This window comes from Triturus cristatus, chromosome 6 (assembly GCF_964204655.1).
Source record: "Triturus cristatus chromosome 6, aTriCri1.1, whole genome shotgun sequence".
Classification (NCBI taxonomy): Eukaryota; Metazoa; Chordata; class Amphibia; order Caudata; family Salamandridae; genus Triturus; species Triturus cristatus.
This window is the reverse complement of record NC_140589.1, coordinates 1351927874-1351948910: the sequence shown is the minus strand read 5'-3', so window position 1 is coordinate 1351948910 and position 21037 is coordinate 1351927874. Positions and strand designations below refer to the sequence as shown.

Sequence of the window (21037 nt, the reverse complement as noted above, 5' to 3'; positions counted from 1 at the left end):
TAGGGAACCTCTGGTTCCACATGAAGCTCTGAAGAATCAAATTACGTTTGTTGAATATTGCATGCAGGAATCTCAAAGGGGAGTTTTGTAATTGGTACAGAAATCGTGGTACGGGCACCATCTTATATATGACCGATGGGCCCAACACATAGAGGGGCAGGCTTGACCAAATTTGGATCCCTCTGCACAGTGTATCCATCACATGCCAATGTTATGGTCCCAGGAAATGTTTGCATTTGGGGTAGCAATGACCCCTCAGATATTTAAAGCCCTCTCATTCGTTTTGCTGGTCTGTGACCCAGGACTTGCCCTGGGTGACACGTTTATCAGGAACAGGGACGATTTAGATGTATTAAGTAAAAGTCCTGACGTAGTCTCATAGAGTTTGATTATCTGTAGTGCTTGGGGACCCGACGTGTTGGGATCAATCGGAAAGAAAAGTACGTTGTCCATGTATAGGTCCACCATATCCGACGATCAGATCCACACTCGAAAACTCTCACCTGGGCATTCATTTGATGGGGCACCCCCATTGGCTCCATTTCAGTTGCAAACAGTAATGGAGATGGAGGACAACCCTGTTGAGTGCCCCTCTGTATTGGCCAGATGTCACCCTACCAATTTGGAGCGTGGCTGAGATATTAGTATAGACAAGTCTTACAAATCCTATGAATTTAGGTACACAATTGTCTTTTCAGGGGTGCAAATATTTACACCCATTCTACAGAATCAAAGGCCTTCTTGAAATCTGCTAAGAGAATTGCCTCTGGTCCTACCACTCAATCCGCATGGGCATTGTACACCCTTCATAGATTATGTTGTGTGGCTTGACCCGGCATAATGCCTGATTGGTCACGGTGAATCAAGCTGGGTATAACTGTACATAATCTGTCCGCCAATGCTTTAGCCATGATTTTGACCTCTGTATGGAGGAGGGAAATAAGTGTATAGGACAAGCATTTGTCAGGTGGGTGCCTGGCTTTGTGTATTACTACAGTTGCAGCATGATCCAAGGGCAGCTGCGCCCGGACCCTGCCCTTTCGAATGGCCTGCTGTAGTGTGTCCCTCAGTTTATCCGTATATATTGCTTATTTGACTCTATTGGCAATCCATTGGGACCTGGTGCTTTACTAGAGTTTAAACGGCCAACTGCCTCCAGCAAACTCCACCGCAGTAAGGTTCCTTCTAGGGATGCCCTTTCATCCGCCAATAAACCTCGTAGTAACAGGTCCGTCAGAAAACATTCTATTTCTGAGGGAGGCACCACTCTCTGCGAGAATATAAAGTGGCATAATAAGCAGCAAAGTGTTCTGCAATGCCCCGTAAAGGGTAAAGCTCTTTTATACTGAATACACAGCTGCATTGAGAGTGAACGGAGCCCTCTTGCCAGCCTTCAAATTGGGAAGGGGAAAGTGGCAGGGATGCCACTCTCCTCGCTCTTATTCACAGAATCATTGGTATGTTTGATCAGGAGGATCCCTTGGTGATTGGGTTCTGGTGGGGTACAGAACTTGAGTAAAAAAACCTTTCTTTTTACTGATGGTGTTCTCCTATAGTCAGTTGATAATGTTACCAAAATGATTGAACACATTCCAAAAGTATGGCAAGAGATCAGGGTGTAAAATAAACTTGGATAACACTCCTTCCAATCAACTCCTGCCAGGTGTGACAGCTGCAGTTGTCCTGTGTGACAGTTTTTTTAGACACATTTAAGTACCTCGGAATCAAGGTGGTTAGTGGGATGCCAAACATTCTAAGACTCAACCTGTAGATGGCATTTGCCGAACTCCAGGAGGACATGAAAAGATGCCGTAAGCTGCCACTCTCAATGTGAGAGCAGCTGTCTTTAAAATTATATCTTTACCCAAACGTCTATACATGCTGCAAAATACTCCATTCTTTGTGGTGGACCCCTTCTTTAACAGGACTAAACCAGAGAGCGGTTCCGGTTACCACAAGTGAAATGCCTTAGAATAACACTAACAGCCCTATACAGTTACGTTTATAACGGAGCATAGACTCAGCTGGTTGTGGTTAACAAAGTGATACATGCACTGTTGATGGAACCATCCATTAGGCTAGATATACTGGCAATGAGAGACAACATGTACTTGCACTACCTATGTTGAGGCAAGAGAGGAAACCCCCTCCCAGATTTCACTGCACCTGTGATAAAGATGTGGAAGGCTGCCATGTCAACAATAGGCTGGAAAGAAAAGCTAACAGAGAGAACCCCACTTTATGTTGGACATATGAAGGAAAAAACAGTGTGCCTTTCCGGGTTCCGGAGTTGGGATCTCATTGGGACCTCCACACTGGGGAGTATTAGTGGGGAGGAGGACATGAATCATGTGCTCTACTGCAAACTGAATTCGAGTTCTGTCCAAACCAGGCATAAAAATACCTCCTGTTCTGACACCTGACAGTTGCCGAAGACTTGAAATGGTAAAAATGGCCAAGGGCACCCCTCTCTAGTAAAAGATCATGGGGACAGAATTTGGTACGGGAGCTATTTCATTAATATATAAACTGCTGTTAAGAAACTGTTGATTGGCTGCAAGGGCTTTTAGATCGAAAGGGAGATGACCTAGGTATTATAGGACCAGTAGACCCAGTGGGAGCTTTAATACACCCTAGACCTATTGTTATATGGTCCGGTTTAGGGCTAATCCAACTAAATGTACTCTATAGATACTATTACAGTCGGACCAGACTCAATAAGATTGCATTGGCCAAGAACAATAAATGCTTAAAATGTAAAATGTTTTTAAAATTGTTCACTTTTTTTGTGGACTTGGTAATAACAAACCGCCTGGTTCTAGGGGGGTTTGAGGCTCAGAGATAATTTCAGCGAGAGAGGTTGTTTGGACCGACCCATCAGGTTCAGACATTAAAGGGGAAAATCTGTTCTCAATCCGTATTTGGGGATGCACAATATCAAGATTTATCTGGTTATCGGCCTCTTTGGAGCAAGTACTTTTAGTGTTAGAAGTGCTAGAGGTACTGGATCCGTTAGATGCATCCAAGATGTTAGAGGATGCAACAGGCGGGGTTACTTTATTCTTGGAGGTAGCTACTTGCTGCATAATATTAAAAAAAGATTTCAGTGAGGGAGTTGACTTAAATAGGGGAGCACTACCTTCAACAGCATGACGTTGTTTTTTTTTCTCTCCCGTCTTACTACCCTTATCCCTCTTTTTTCTCTGCCGTGGTGTGGTCGGAATTACTATGCTGGCCCCACCAGAAAAGGCAGGCTGCAGCTCGCTTTCTATCTGCGAGCGTAGCTGATATCTGTTTCTTTGAGCAATTGAGATAGATTTAGTCAATCTATCCGGTAGCTCAGCGGCCAGTGGGTCAGTCCAACTTTCTGGTATCCCCTTTCTCGCCCCCCGGCCTCTCCCACCACTCCTGCTTGACTCTCCCTCAGCCTCTGGTGCCTCTTAGCACCAATCAAGCCTTCACCCCAAGGTACATTTAATCCCTCTTCCGGTAGAGTGTCCATGCCTACATGGGTCGATAGCATAGACAAAGTGCATCCCACAGGGGTCCCAGAGTCTGGAAACTCGCAGCTTTCCCAATTTTTAACTGCAGCGACACACCGCAGATATAAAGAATCTGGTGGGTTACAATTCATATATGCTCCATCAACCTCCCCCGTCACTGACCGTGTTGCTCTTCTGCTTCGGAGTGGCCAGAAATCAATCCTGGCAACAGCTGCTCTGGTCCGCCGCCACAAACCTGCCCGACATCTACCGCCATCTTCCCTCGCACAGCGCAGTCCGACGTTCGGCTCTGCAAACTCTTCCGCCCCCATCCGCAGCCGGATCTTCACGGTCCTACCGCCTGCCACTCAGGAGCACGCCATCCCGCCAGTCCGGAAAAAACAAACAGGAGTGTTTAATACCAGCAATACAGGTGAAAAAATCATTTTATCGTTCTCGCACCTTTAGCTAAAGAAACGGCATCTTGGGGTTAATAGTCCATGGGTTTTCCTCCCTGTTGGTCCGGAGCTCTCTCTGGATACTGAGAGGTGCTGCTCAGGGGGTTCAGATGGCGGAAGCAGCCAGCTCGTGCAACTCTTCCAATCTCTCCGTGGAGATATATTGTCTAAATTTGAAATTTCGGAGTTTAATCAGAAAGAGATAAACGTGAAATGTACAAGTCTGGAGCAGAAGCTGGACGATATTAGTAATAGAACAGAGGCGCTGGAGGCTGAGGTCGCTACCTTATCTCAAGTTACTCAAGACCACTCTAAAGATATAGTGGATTTAAAGGCTCAGAATAGACTGCTGCAAATGGATATTGAGCGATTAGAGTTGCATGCCAGAAGAAACAATCTTAAATTTTTGAATGTACCTAAAGGGGCGGAAAATGGCGACGTCAAGACTCTGACCTGTAAGCTCCTTAGAGAGGGAATATTAAGAGACAAACCCGAGATTGACCTGGAAAAAGAAATTCAGGGAGCGCATAGGGATCCTTTTAGGCAGCATCCCAATAGGAAAGCCCCAAGGAAAATCCTGGTTAATTTTCAAACATATGCAGTTAAGGAGTTGATATTGGGTCGAGCGTTAATTGATAAATCCCTTCAGATAGATACCACTAAATACCTCATTCGCTCAGACGTGGGCCGGGCAACGGCACAGAGGCAGTGGGAGCTAGGCTTTAGAATGCCAGATTTGAGAAGTCTGGGGGCGCAGGTACAAATTAAGTTTCCAGCAGCCCTACGGGTCGTTTGGAGTAACAAAACGTATAATTTTACATCTCCGCAGGAAGTAGACACATTTTTGTCTGATATTAGGAAGACTCCGCACTAATATAAAAAAAAAAATTAAACGAGAGAAGTAAGAGATGTGACTGCTTCCTTTTCTCTATCCTCTCTTCTCTTTACTTTTCTATTAGGTTTACCCGTACTTTGAGATCCCCCTATAATATCTCCCAAAAAAAAAAAAGAGAGGGGTGTAGTATAAAGGAGAAAAATGAGAGGAAAAAAACAAAAAGGAGAAAAATAATAAAGAGTAAAGGGAAAACGGCATGCCACTCTATTATGATCTTACTATCCATGGGAGGTTCTATCCCGAGTTGGGTTCATTGACTCCCGATAGGCGACAGGATTGCCAAAGACCATAAGGGGGGGGTTCCTCAAGGGGGGAGAGGGAAGGTAAGGGGGAGGGGGAGTAGAGGGAGTAAAAAAGAAAAATGTGTTCCTCATATAATTTTGGAAATGAAAGTAAGGATTGAAATTGGGGCGAGAATAGATTTAGAAGGAAAAATGATCCACCTTAGGAGAAACTTGGAAAAAAACCCTGATGAATAATATTCCCAATAGAATTAAAATTATTAGCTGGAATGTCAATGGACTGAGAGATAATAGGAAAATGGCTAAAGTCTGTGAATTTTTAAATAAATCCGAGGCCCATATCTGTTTATTGGAAGAGACCCACCTGGAGACATATGAATGTGAGGCAGCGTTTGGTAAGCATAGGTGGATTCAAGAGCTTTGCTCTTCCAAACAGATAGGAAACACAAGGGGAGTGGCAATTATAATTCGATCTAATAAGGGGATTAGAGTAGAAAAGTTTGAGACGGACCATTCAGGGAGATGGCTAGTTGCATCTCTTCTAATCGAAAGCTCTCCATTAGCATGTGCAGTATATTATGGGCCCTATCAGGTTACACCCGGAGCTCTATCATGTTTAAAAACCAGCCTCTCAGCTTTGACAATTCCAGTTGGATTGGGAGGAGATTTTAATCTTGTTTTGAATGAGAATCTAGATCGTACATCTAGGGTTAAATATACCCCCCCCCCCCGTAAGTCGTTAGTAGAGCTGAAAAATATTATTAAAGACTTCAACCTAATAGACATCTGGAGGGTGAAAAACGGCAACAGGAGGGATTTTTCCTACTATAGCCGTAAGTATAGGCACCACTCGAGGATTGATTACTTTCTGTTGGACCAAGTCTTCTACCCTGAGGTAGACTCCGTAGCAAATATTCCAGCTATACTCTCCTATCACTCTATGGTGGAATTGACCATAAACCTGAAGAAAGAAAATCAACAGAGAAGGTGGACATTAGATAGGTCTATACTATCGCAGGAGGAGGTTATAGGAAATTTAAAATCGGATATAGAGGAATATTTCAGGCTCAACTCTGGAACAGCAAACGATCAGACTATATGGGAAGCATTTAAGGCGTACATTAGAGGGACCATAAGCGCATGGACGATCAGGAGAAATAAGGTTAGGAGGCGGATTGAAAAAGAGAGCCTTGTTAAGATCAAGAAAAAAGAAGAGCAACTTCAGCAGGCCTCTGTAGATCCTCAAAAAAATATACTATCTATCCAAAGTGAATTAGATGATTTGCGGGCAGAATACCAGGCAAGTCTAGATAACATTTTAAAAGATAGGTGGGATTCAAGTAAGCTTCAGAATTTCTCCTATGGGGAAAAATGTGGCCGACTTCTTGCCTGGAAAGCCAGAACGGATAGAGTTTGAAACCAGATTAAATGTATTCTGCTTCAAGATATAGGAGTCATCACTCATGATGACGTCCTAATTCGAGAGGAAGCCAGATCATTCATGCAAAACCTATACAAAGAAGATATATGTCCTTCTACCCGGAATATAGAAGAGTGGTTAAACCAGATAGAGATCCCTCGGCTAACGGAAACAGAATGCATCTTTATGGCTTTGCATATAAGGGAAGAGGAAGTCCTCGCCCAGATAAAAAAAAATGGCCAGGGGCAAGGCAGCTGGCCCAGATGGGCTCCCAATTGAACTATATCAGATAGAGTCAGGGGAAGTTGTCTCCGCCTTGACGATTTTGTTCAACAGAATATACTTATCGGGTGATATTACTCCAGATACTTGGTCTGAAGCCACAGCCCCTCTGATCCTGAAGCCTAATAAAGATCCCCTAAAAATTGAGTCTTACAGACCAATTTCATTGTTAAACACTGATTATAAAATCTTCACAGGGGTCTTAGCAACAAGGTTAGCCAAAGTCATTAAAACGATTGTGCATCAGGATCAGAGAGGTTTTATTCCTGATAGACAGTTAAATGAGCTAACCTTTCAAGCTATTGCAGCAGTAGATGTTGCAGTGGCTAAGAAGCTTCCGCTGACCCTAAGGCTTTTGATCAAGTAAACTGGTCCTATTTGTGGTCGGCTCTGTCCAGGTTTGGACTTCCTCATAACTTTGTTCAGCTGTTCGGTCCTTATATAAGAGCCCTCGAGCAAAAGTCTTGGTAAATGGAGTCCTCTCAGACTGGTTCATAATCTCTCGCGGAACCAGGCAGGGGTGTCCTTTATCACCTCTGTTGTTTAATCTCTATATTGAACCTTTTGTCTGTCAGCTTAGGTCTGATCCTATGATTCATCCTTTTAGAATTGCAGACCTAGAGCTAAAATTTGCTCTATATGGCGACGATCTCCTTATGTTTACCTCTAATCCAGCTGAGGCTACCCCAAGATTGTTTGAGCAAGCAGAATTGTATGGAGTAATCTCGGGGTATAAGGTAAATAAGGAAAAAACTGAGACTATGCACTGGAACCAAGTAGGAGGGGCAGTTAGAGCTAAGACACATATGAGGTATTTAGGTATAATTCTGGCCCAAAATATTTCGGAAATAGCTCAAATAAACCTGATGAGAGTTTATAAGGACGTTTGTGGCCTATTGCAACGATGGTCTGGTCTCGCCTTGGGTATTTTTGGCAGAGTAAATTTAATTAAAATGATTATTCTGCCGAAGATTACTTTTTTATTTGGCTCTATTCCATTGACATTTCCAGCATCTGACATTGCTAAAATACAGGGGAAAATAGGCTCCTTTATTTGGAACACTAAGACATCAAGGATCTCCTAGAAAAAATTAAGGAGAAGCCTTAAAATGGGAGGGTTGACTCTACCGGACTTATTTGTCTACTGTCACTCGTTTCACTTTAAAAATGTCAGAATGTTAGCTGGAAAGACAGATGCCTCTTCTCTGGGTTCATTGTTTCAAGCCTTATTACATGGTATACCTCTGGGGCAAGAATACTTTTTATTTAAGTATGGTGACCCAAGGTTTTTTAAGAGGGTCAGACTAAAGATTCTGGATACTGCTCTTAAGAACTGTCTGTACGTTAGAAAGAGTCCAAAAATCCCATATTATGCGCCTCACGCTCCGATTTGGGACTCTCCAGGTATACCAGACTGCCTTAATGACCAACTATCTCGTCCTCTTAAAGTGGCAGGCTTGTTCTACTGGCAGGATCTGCAGAAAGACTTGCAGCTTTTGAATTGGGAGTCCCTATCCTGCCTGACAGGTGGAACCCTATCAAGATACAAGTACTATCAGCTGTCAGGATGGTGGGCAACTAAATCTTGGGAATTTGATTCATTGAACCCTAAGTTTGACTATGTATCAAGGAGGGGTAGATGGAAGCAGGAGGTATCTTTTTGGTACTGGGCCATCCTAGAGGCAGAAGGTATAACAGAACCTGAACTTCACAAACTTTGGGGCAATGTTATTAGCTCAGATTCCAATGACCTCATGGAATTATGGGGAGATTCTTTTACCATGCTACATGCTGTGGTTAAATCCGCTCCACTCAAAAGAAACCATCTATATACCGCATACAGAGCATATATATCTCCTAAAAAGCTAACAAAGATAACAGGCCTAGATCATCATTGCCCAAGATGTAAACTGCCTGCAGCCGATGATTATCATATGTTTATAGATTGTCCTGAGATAGTAAGTTATTGGGTCACGGTGCGAGACTTTTTAGTTGAGGTATTACATAAACAAATCGAAGTCACTCCAAGAATGATTATGTTCGGATTGCATACAGACTATCATCTTAATGAACCGGCATCCAAATTTATTTTTTATGTGATTATTCTGGCAAGACGAGAGATATGTAGAGCCTGGAAAAACATAAATGCTCCCAACTTTTATAGAGTGCCTGAAATATATAATTTATACTAGTGAATCCGATATGGCATGTGACAGTAACAGCTATGGAAAAGTCTGGGCAGCCCTGGTTGCATGGCGGAATAGATAAAGTATATTCCAATGATTTCACCTGGGCACTGCTTGTTCGGTCCCTTCAAAATAGCGCCGGGTTATCTGGTAGCGCGAAAAGGAGTGGACATTGAAGGCAGTGGTTGCTTGAGGGTTTGAGCCTCTCTCTCTCCGCACCGGTCTTGAATATCAGGGCTGGGTTAGGTCTATCGGTGAGGAGAGGTTGTGGCCTCCCATCAGGAATGCCCATCTCGGTATATGAGGAATAATAAAAAAAAAATTAAAAAAAATTGTTCACTTTAATCTGAATAACAGCTGTATAAATGTTTTGTTGGCAGTCATAATGAGGCCTGCATGTTTAAAAATGAAATATTAACTCTGTGTTGCTCCAAATACACTCTTACAAGTGTTTCTATATTTTGATTGACAGTAAAATATTTTGCAAGAAGATTGAGCGATTGTTCGATCCTGCTTATAAGAACCCAGACTCTCCAGGAATTGCTGCCACACTGTATAGGTGGGTTGGTCATCAATCTTTCTGTGCCACATATATGCAGGCGATGCCTACTTTAACTTCTTTTTCATTGTCCTGTAGATGTTGTTTGTGCAAGAAGCTTTTGACTAAAGAAAATGAACAAAAGATGCCTTGTCTTCCAGGAAAGATCAACATAAATCAACATGGCAATATTGTTTATCATCATATCAGGTGTGTATTTGTTTGTTCTGTGCACTTGGTTGCTTCATCCACATGTTACTTCATGTTCATTGCAGATACAAAGAAGCTGACTTTGTACTGCAAAACACACTCAAAAGCAGTTAGCAATTTTTGCTTAAAGATATTTGGATCCGTTTCAAGTTAAATTAAACAAATGCTGTCTTGAAGCATGCACCATGAACTGCCTTCCACCCTGACTGCAGGCTCTGGCAGTAGGCATTGGGAAAATAGAACTCAACTGTAATATGTCGAGTGGCAACATCATTTCTTTATTACAGGTGACCAGATGTGTCACAAGTCACCTTTAATAGGGAAATTAGAGACAGATTTTTTTGCTGGGATTGCAAGCTTGTATATTATATACTTAGAGACATATAGGGGCTTTCAGGCACTCCTCTTCATCCATATTTAACAGCCAATCAGATATTTTGTTTCCACCCACCACAACATACAATATGGAAATGGGTCAACCCACCTGACTCCTTGGGTCCTTTCTCTGTGAGAGACGGCATTGAGCCTAGCTCACCAATAAGCAGGCAATATATATTTTTATCTTAAGCCCTTCAGTGCTTGGAGGTTTTCCAGCGGCCTTTCTTGAATGTTTGCAAAGCATTTGTGCAAAGCTTCCTTGTACACTGGCTATGACCTATATAACCGTGATGTATATGCACATGATAAGGGCGTATTGTAAATATCCTTCTATGATAAAGAAGTTTTAAGGGTATTGAAAGGGTTGATGCATTGTTGGTTGATGAAATCCAGTGCCTCTAACCATGCCTTTACCTTGGCCAGAATTTAATGTCAAGGGCATACATAAATGATTCCAACAGAAACTGGATTTATAATTTACACAAACTCAAAAAACACACTTTTGATTATGGGCTGTGATATGATGTTTGAATGCCTTTTCCCCTCTCCTGCCCACATGTGCTAATTCCCTTGATGCTCACATGTATAGTAACCAGACTGTCTCTTATCAGATGCCCTTACTGTTCAAAATATAAGCACACCTCAGTGAAAGTACATTTTTGGACATGTATTCAGTTTAAACAGTGGCCCTCTACACAGGCATACCTCTGTCATCTCTTGCCCCATGCAAGATTGTAAGTACTGCTGTGTTATCTTGCAAAACAATATTGGTCAATTAAGCACTCCGATCTCACTGTGAATGTAGCAGTCTGCGGTAGAGGCGTCCAAAGTAATGCCAAGCCTTATGTAAAATTTGGCTGATTGGATATTCCATCACATTTGTGATGGATATCCTGTCCCTTGTATTAATAGTACCATAGGATATAATGCACCTCTAATATGGCTGATGGAACTTGTCACATTTGTGAGGTGAAACCTGTCTGCCAAACTCTAAATATGGCCTTATGAAATATGAAACAAACATCTTATCTATGCCAGCCTAACTCCAAACAGATTATTGCTCCAAATAGCCTTGTTCCAACCCATCTTCAATTTAGGAAGGAGCTCAAATTGTAACTTATTAGAAACCAACTAAAGAGGTCGGAGTACTAATAGGCGCCTGACCCACCATCGGACCTCCAAACAAACATTTCTAGCACCTAATGCAGATAGATGGAAATTATATTTTGTACCACTGTCTATTTATTAATATTGTATTTTATGTTACCCTGTTCTCCATACATTGCTCCGATGCAAATGATTTTTTTATCCCACTGTCTATTTATTAATATTGTGTTGTTTTATATTACCCGGTTCTCCATACATTGCTCTGTTCCTGCTCAAATCTAGTTGAGTAGTATATAAATATCCCAAATGAAATTAATGAAAAACTTACTTCATAATCTCTTTGTTCCTTTCAAACGTCTTTCGGTCTCAGTTTGGCATCTTATGCTGCATTTAGCACCACAGTTCAGTTAAAAAAAGTTCAATACTGATTTAGCTAATTGAATTTAGGGTGCATTAATATTCACTTTACACAACCTTTGTGAAGTTACCTTTTCAAAGCTTTAAATTACTTTAAAGTTCTCAGTAACTTTAAGAGAATGCAAATAGTCATTAGTCTCTGCCTACACACTAGTCCAAGAGGATATAACTCCGAGCCTTGTCATTCTTTACAGGGATAAAACATGGGAAGTTCATGAATATTTATCCAGTTTGTATGCTGAACTAAAATCCTGGCGAGATGTCTACTGGCGTTTATGGGGGACTGTCAATTGGTTGACCTGTTCAAGATGTAAACAAGTGAGTGTTTTAAGATACCTCTGCCAGGTAAAGCAATTTGTTCATTCTTAGATTGTCACAGTTTTTTACCCAACAGTGGACATCCATAGTCCATTTGTATACATTACCTGATAGGGCCTCTAGTTTTTGCAACACTCAACTTTCGATTTTTTTTTTCTTTCTTCAAATCTAGCACTACTTAGTGTGAAAAGTAAGTGCCTTTTTAAGAATAGGGCTCTTTCTGGAGAAGTAGAGTTGTTTTATGTACTGCTCAACATGTTAATGTTTACTTGCCCTGCAGCATCTAAACTGTCTGTCTAGGTCTTTAGAATAATATGTTGCCTTCAAACTGCTTCAATGCACCTGCTTCAAATGGCATGAGATATGTGAGAATATATTCACTTGCTTAATGCCTGACTGAATCCTTTTTAACGTTCATTTCAGTGTGTTGGCTTTAGCACCATCTAAATACATATAGTTCATTGGCATATGTTTAAACATTATTCAATATACCATCTTATTTCAGACAGGTCATAAGCATCGACAAGCAATGAAAGAAGGGTAACAAGGTAATGAAGGATTGATTTCACAAGAATTTATTTGGAATGGTTCTTAGTAATCTGTGCCATGACCTGGAGCAACATGTATTGTTGCTCTCCTGCAGTCCTCATGCACCATTTTCATTCTCAAGTTTTGCTCACAGCTATTCAGAGTATATATTATTGACTGTCTACTTTGTAATACTAAAGGCAGTAAAGTCATCAAATAATAGAGGGGAGTTATTTCCCTCTCCAAGGCAAATTATTTCAGAGGAATTGGTTAAGCCGTATTTTGTTGGTTACCTTCTTTCCAATGAAGGGATGTTTATTGTAAAATGTAGCTTTCGTGTACATTTTAGACCAATGATTTTGGGACTTAATTATTCATAAATAGTACCTTTTAACTCAGGGGATATATGAAAAATCCTTTTTCCCTCCCTTGAAACCCCATTGCTGTTCAAAACAAATTCCTTGTACTAATTTTCCTTTTTGTTTAAAGTTTGAAATTATGATGTGTTCTCTAAAGGATGTCCAGTGGAAAGCTCCGCTAATCTTATCTCTCACAGCTTGTTGGATGATTTTCAGGCTTCTTCCATTCAACCTTGTGATAGCGTGGTTGCCATTGAGGGTCTTTTCATATAAAATTAGAGGGCTGCTCATTTAAGCACTGGTTTTCTCAACTACACATCATGGGTCAGGCACCTGATCCCCCACTGTCTATGCACTGCTTTCAGCATGATGAAGCCTCCGAGTTTACTTCCTCATCACTCACCTCAGCCTCAAGGGATCAACCTGTCCACAGCTTATGTGGGCACTTGAGTTGCTGCATCCAGTTAATAGACCTTCAAGGGGTTCTGTAGTCTGTTGATTGGGCGTCAAGGATTATGGTGGAAAAAGGTGGTCTTTGGAACATAAAGTGCTCTATCCAGAAGTAAGAATAGTTAAGGACCTTCGTCTCGCAGTCCGATAAGATAGGCTGGATGTCAGATAGGGAAGGCACCACAATGCAATTGCAGAGCTACCCATTTTCTTGAACTGGCTTGTTATCCCCATGATATTGTTGGAGTGTGAACACATGAGACCCAGGACACCCACAGGATACAAATGCTCAATGAATAGGAACTGGGGTGAAGGGTCAGAGCCTACCTGCAACTTTAACTCTCAAAATGTTTTATTTAAAGTACAAGAGTTGAGACTTATGAAAAAACCTAGTTGAGACTCCAGACAATAAAATTACTGGACCTATGTTAGATGCTTTTAATAAATATTTGTGAAGATTGGGGACCTAAGCGTTTTAAATCTAAACTTTGAGTATATTGATTACATATCCATTCCTTAAGTTTCACTACTAGAAAATAAACTACATAGGTAGAGAAAAATTGTTCCACAGAAAAAGAAACGCATTTAAAAGTGAGTATTGACAAATGCATTAATTTTGGCACTGAGTAAGTGGCTGGGACATGGTTGTCTCATATCTCCTTTGGTATTTTCAAAAGATCTCAATGAGCTGGCAGCACGAGTTCATAAGGCCATCCTATTTGTATAGCTTCCACTTAGAAGACTGGTAATCACATGCTTGTAAAACGGATAGAAATAGCAGTTCCACCAGCTTAAGGAATCTGGGACCTTTTAGACGAAAGCTTGGCTTATATAAGTTCACCTTAGTTTTATGCATTGGAAATAACGACCCCTCTGTTTTAGTGTAATGTAAATCTTATTGTATTTCTTACATTTCCTATACATTCAGAGTTGATATCTCTGGTTCACCTTCTTACATTTCATAAAACCTCACTTTATAACCCCCTGATACATTGCAGCTCTGCTTTCATTAGCATTTCGTTTGCATTAGCACCACTTGAACATTTTGTTTTGCAGTTTTATATGGTGCAAACTCGACCCGAAGTTATTGGATCGTTTTACTTGAGCACCAGTTACAGTAGAGAAGGTCTTGTTGATTTTTTTAAAGGCACAGTGAGTTTAAGTGATTTTCCCAAAATCACAGGCACCTGGCTCCCCCTTTCTAAAGTCAGCAGCACTGGCCATAACGCACATCCACATTGAGTTATAAGTGTTTGCACACCAAGATAATTCCATTATACAATGTGGGGAAAGGGGGAGGGGTTGAGGGAGAGGGAGGGAGAGAGAGGGGGAGGGTGAGGGAGAGAGAGAGAGTGGGAGGGAGGGAGGGAGGGAGAGGGTGAGGGAGAGAACGAGAGAGAGAAGAGGCTACCTGGAGTCTCTAACTAGGGAAGAGAGGTGGAAGAGACAGGAAATGGATGCAAACTGGAGCTCCTTCTGTGCGTTGATTGGCCACCAGGCTGTGGTGTAGAAGAACATTGGAATAGAGAAGTGTGCAAGGAACAGTGGAGGTCTACGCTGCATGCGAGTCTCATGGGCAGACTCTGCAGATGAATTTATGCTGGGAGCTCTATAGAAACTGTACACTGTTGGGTCGCAGGTGGCTCTCCTCTGCATTAGTCAGTGTTCTCCGGGTTGGGGACAGAAACTTATTTAATACCTCCTGAAGGATTATCAAACGTTACCATGCAACTTTACCACGTAGAAGATTAAAATACATATTTACAACAATAGTCTTACACAAGTACCTTGATGAAATTGTCATTTTCAGGTTAAAATAGAAACGTTATAATTATTCAAAGAAAAAATACAATTAAAAATGTTCTTTAGATTAAAAGCCAGAATAATTGAATAAAAGATTCTTTAAACAATCGAAGCTATCTAAAAAACAAAACATAGCTAGGTAAGGAGTTCAACATAATAGTGAAAATACAACATTCTATTGCAAAATATAAAATGTAAATGTAGTTTTTTTATTGTGTGTGTGTGTAAGTATGTGTATATGTGTGTAAGTATGTATATATTTAGATTTAATACTAGTATAAAATGGAGAACATGGCTAATTTTTTATTATCAAAGTGAAACCAATTACTTAAGCCTAATGGTAAGTTTACTGCAAAGACAGACACGCTTGGGTTCATTGAAGGTGTGTGAACTGTTTCTCTACTCAGAGACAGAGATGACAGTTACTCTGGTGATCTATATTGAACACACATCAAAACATAACTGCTCTGCTTCTGCTACTGAGGATGAAATTAGAGAAAATACCTATAATTGCAAGCATTTACTACCACCTCCATTGAGCCCTCTGGTACAGTACTAAGAGAGGTATGATCATGTTGCCAGAGTTAGGTCTATCATACCTAATTTGAAAAGAGTTGTAAGTCAAAATGACAGGCAAGCAAAGTTCATCCTACCCAACTTAAAATATTTAGCAACTTATACATCCCTGGACCTTTAACAGATACGTATAACCATTAACCCTTCAATCTATATGACATTTCAACTCTCTGAGTGAAATAGTAATCTTTGGTACTTTCCATAATGGAGATACTGTTGAATACTGTAATGTTGATGATGGCTAGGGCATATAAATCCACACCCTGTCCATTTGCTCAAATGTTAACTATTATATATATAATATAGCATTACTATGTCACTGCATTGGTTTTGAAATTGCAGTGTTACATTTTCCTAAAGAAAATATACCCTGACACACATATTTAAGGATTTATTTTCACTTTTCTCATGCAATTTGGAAAAAAAATCAAAAAATATCCTACTTGTCAGACAGTAAGCTTTTGTCCTTCCTTTATACATTGATGATTAGTACATCACTATAATTGAGTCATAGTATTGTTCAAAACATGAAGAACGACCTTTGCTAAATTACTTCAGAGTAACGTGGATTGGCCATCTAAACAAGATCAGGTTGCAAAATGGTTGCAAAACTCCGGATTGAGGGGCTGGAAATGCTACCTGACTTGTTTGGAGGGAGAAACATAGACTAACAATGCTGTAGAGTTTGCATCATTTGTTTTTATAATTACTTAGGAAAAGGACACCCTACTTTTACAATTTCCTAGAAATTCTGATAAAAGTAGCAGAGTTTTCAGGAAATGTGACAATGCCAATTGTTTGCAGGTAGTCTGTAATCCAGAATAATAAAAAAAAACAAAGGAAGTGAATGACCAACACCTTTTAAATGGTTCAATAAGTTGGCATGTTTGCAGACTGGTCAGGAACATAGCCTACACACTACACTATTAACACATCTAACAACAAGCTATTACAATATTACTAAAAAATAAATGTTACTTTCTTGTCGTAAATTGAGGATAATTAAAATTGGATACTTTAAAAATGTTTACTCCTGTTTTCAAGTAACAGTACCATTTTAAAATCCTTACCACCATTTCTCCAAGGTAATGCGAAACAACAATCCATAACGGAAACCATAAAAAAAAGTAAAACGTTTTCAAACTGTATTTTAAAAAAATGCTCCAGGAAAAACACAAATGCACAAGCCAAAGGAATATCTTAAAAAAAAAAATAAAAAAAAATAAAGAAAACGCCTCTCGCAGTAAATTGATGGAAAGGCAAAATGAAGCAGGCCTTGAAAAACCATAAAAGGTTTCACCAGGCCTACAGGTCTAGTGATTTAAATAATCTACTCAACCTAACTGTAATGCTCTTGACCCATAAATTGGTTTTAAATTATGTGATCCTGGGCAATAATATTTTAATTCAATGAGCTGCCATTTTCTTCATCATCACATATGAGAGCACCTTCATATACGCAAGTTCAGCATGCAGCATGTCTAATGTATAACCTTTCTTTTGTTTGATTTAACAGACTAACCCTTTGCTCCATATATAATACAAATCTAGACACATATATGCTACACATGACCCCTGACCTGCGTCTTAGTTTATTAACAGCATTGTTATCAGGGCAATGGCAAGAATGTTTCTCAAATCATGTTTAAAAACTGTCACTTTTAATAAATACATAACTAGAGCATAAAGTGGTTCACACTCATTTGCAAGCAGCACGTTTTCCATTAAAATAGCCACAAAATGTCTCACTATACAGTGTACAAACAATAATACTGGGAAATTGATTTCGGCCAATATTTGTCATTTGCACATTACCAAGTGTTCTGCTTTGTTTCGCTCTTATTTAAGTCTTTTTTTGCATCACACTTACGAATTACAAAAAAAAAATGTGCTTTCGTAATTCCTGATACATTTTGAAATATTTGTACTATTCATTTACTAGCTATTTAAATGTTGTGTCAAAAAAAAAACTGACATCCTACTGTCTTTTGTTTCACCATGATTGTCAGACAGCTCATGTGACAAAATCCTCACATAAGATAAGCAGCAATTAGTAAAAAAGGTAACACAAGGAGATGATGGCCGGAGCGCTGATATGTTTCAGACACTCGCCCCCAGTCACAGATCTGGGTAGAATCCATCATCGTTCTTTAGCTCACCTCGCCACCTCACTTCAGACCCAGCTATATGCAAATCAGTCTTGACCCTGTGCCTCATGTGAACAGTCCAGCCCGAACTGTCAACCCAGGTCTTCCCTGAACCAGAAACAAGCATCCTGGGACCGGTTTCGGGGTAACACTCCTGATCAGCCAGGCTAGCTTGAATCCAGTGGCAACATGAGCAAGGGACCCACGTCTGGGCATACCCTGGCAACTTAAGGCAAACAAAGCAAACACAAAGAGATGATGAACGGAGCTCTGAAACTTTTCAGACACTCACCCCCAGTCACAGATCTGGGTTTCATCCATCATCGTTCTTTAGCTCACTTCGCCACCTCAGTCAGACCCAGCTATATGCAACTCAGTCTTGACCCTGAGTCTCATGGGAACAGTCCAGCCCGACATTGAACAGATGGCAAATGTGTCAAGATAAAAACAAGATTTAAAGGCATCTTTATTGCTCATTCACTTTCTGAATGAAAAGAACACCTGTTCCTACAAAAGCTCAAGTTCCCTTCCCAGAATCGACCAGTACATCCTAAAATAGCTCGACCTGATAAAATCAGGCTTGCAATAGCGAGAGGACGAGTAGCTTTTTCAAGACCTGGAGCGGGATTTTAAGTTGAATTTGAAACCGGACACCCCCAACAATCTAAGCCATAAAAAAATGAAAAACTGTTTATTTCAAATGTATTTCCAAATAAAGGTGAAGTCTAAAAGTTAAAACTTTATCTAATACTTTTCTTTTTAATGGCATTTTTAAAAAAAGGATATAAATGGGGGAGAATCCAGCAAATGCTATCTTTGGCTCCCTGACCAGGGACAAAAGTTTCAAAATACATACAATGCAGTCCCAAAATATTGGTTATTTAACCTAACTAACTAGGGTTGGTTCATCCATTAGAGCGGAGGAGGTTCACCCCACTGAAATGCCCCCAGAAAAGCCCCAGAGACGAAAAATTTAATGTTACTAAAGTTAATTCATTGCCACTTTATTTTTCGTCAACCTGTCCCGAACCGAGTGCCAGGACAGGGTGGGTCCTGCTGAGTGGCAGCAGGGAGGAGTGGTGGGCTGCCTGTGCACTAGTTTAAAAGTGTGCATATCTCTTTGGCCAACCGTCTTGTGACGACCAGCCAGACATGCGCATTTTGAACCTCGCTTACCCAGCTGTCTTCGAGAACTGGGTTAGAGAAAGCTCAGGTCTCCAGTGCATTTTAGAGTGCTTAGAGAGGCCGCTTCTTCCAATCCTAGTGCTTCTCTCATGCTGGTTATCAATATGAGAGCAGCACCAATGGAATTTCCTGGAGCCCTTGGAGCCTGGAGGAAACGGAACAGAACATGGACCAGAGCAAGGACATCGTGCAGCAAGCAAGGTAAGTGGCTATTTTATTTTTATTTAGTTGCCACTCACTTTGCATGCATGCACCCACCTGCCTTTAATTTGCCCACCGCCTCACTCTTGCTCGATGCTAGCCGCTGCAGAGAAAGAGCTGACTGGGATACCTGGGTGATGCAATGGGGGCTTCTGAAAGTAAGATGCGGAGTCGGAGCGCTGTTGTGGAGGGGCGGTTCTGGCTCCGGGGTGAGAGGTGATTCAGACGACACTCTAGTAATAAGGGGGGGGGGAATATTGACTGGCTGATCAGTGGTGGTTGCACTTTCTAAGCAAGAGGCGTAGCCCCTATAAAAGGGCACATGGGAGGCAAGGTGGATAATTACAATGACCTGACTATAGACTATATACCTGTGATATCTGACAACCACCTGCAGAATCTGTGGTTGGCCTCTTTGCACTACTTATATCCTGCATCTTTAGATGTTCTTCTTTTCTCAGCTATTTTGCAAACTCCTGCAGACAGCCAAATCCTAAAGATATGGCTCTTTATACACCCAGGACAGGGATTGCATTAAACAAAAGAGCCCGGGTGGAGATGGTTGAGAGGTAGATATTAGAGTGGGTGTGGTGTCACTGATCTCTACTCTGCCTGCTTCATGCAACACAGCAACTGCTGCTGTTGCTTTTTGATAGGTTGACTGGAGCCTGGGAGAGGAGACCACGTAGTTCGAAGAGAAAGTTACTGCATGTTTTTCAGGGTACACAGTTAACTCGTTCCAAACCTGACCGGACAGAACACATGAAGGAAAGTGCACAGTTGATCCCTCATAGTCTCTAGTGCTTCAAAGGTGTGTTCCCAGTCATGGACTGCCCACTCGAGCAGGCTCACGCTGGGCCTTGGTTGTGAGGGTTACAAACTGAGTAACTGGTGTCACAATGACATGAATGTGTAGTTATTTTACCACCTGCTTCATTGCTGCCTTGTGCGGTACAGACACAACCAAACTTGGCAAGTGCCTGCGGTCAATGGCACACCTTGGTCAGTCAGACACGCTGAATTAGTGAGGGAGCAGCCAAGCGACTAGCACGTTCACCCACATCAGCAAAGTAGATATTGATTGCCAATGCAAGTTTAAGCCATTGACAAGACTTATTTTTGCCCTATGCCTGCTGTTCCAAAGAGCACTCTGCCATTGGCTTGGCTTCAGAGGGCTGCACAAGCTGGGGCCGTCACCAGCATCTTCAAGTGTAAGGCAGCATTGGAGGGCTTCCCTTCCCTCCAGCGTCAGTTTACCTATATCCTTGAATGAGTAAGCAATTGTTTTTTAAGAGGCCTTAATAGTGCTATTCTGCTGGTTTCTAAACATTTCAGAACCGCAAGAGGTAAGTAGGTCTGACCATCATCGCACAGTCTCGTCACACATGGATGCCGTGGTTAGACTTCCTGTATTTGTTCAATTTAATGTCCTGTCCCATTCATGATCTGCAATGAAACATTTAGTAGATTAATGTTTTTACAGATGTGGCGGATGGTCTTGGTTTCTTTTAAGCATCTCTTAAAATGTACAGCTTTAAAAAAAAAATTTTTGTTCTTATTTGCATTTTGTAATTTACTTTTGATACAGTGTATACAGAATTTGTTACATATTTCAGTCTCAACGCATGGCAGATAATCCCAAAATTATAACATACGTGTTACTTATTTGGTATTTTATGGCTAAGACATTTCAGCAACATAATACACACTTATAACTACTGACAGAGCATTGCCGGCTTAAGATCACTTTTTAAGTGTATTCCATGCAACCATATATTTTGTTACTTGATTATTTATAATGCAATTCTAACAAGGTTCTGAACAACCACTCAACAACATAACACAGCTTATTACC

At 40.9% G+C, this 21037-nt stretch overlaps 1 protein-coding gene across 4 annotated transcripts in view; it reads left to right on the top strand.

Annotated features, from left to right (window-relative positions):
- SANBR (SANT and BTB domain regulator of CSR) overlaps window positions 1-21037 on the top strand; it is a 285399-nt gene that overhangs the window by 55057 nt on the left and 209305 nt on the right. For all 4 annotated transcript variants that reach the window (XM_085612351.1, XM_085612350.1, XM_085612352.1 and 1 more), the window contains 3 exons: window positions 9438-9524; window positions 9603-9713; window positions 11810-11933. In XM_085612351.1, the coding sequence (XP_085468477.1) occupies window positions 9438-9524; window positions 9603-9713; window positions 11810-11933 (322 nt within the window). The remainder of the gene's footprint in view (window positions 1-9437; window positions 9525-9602; window positions 9714-11809; window positions 11934-21037) is intronic.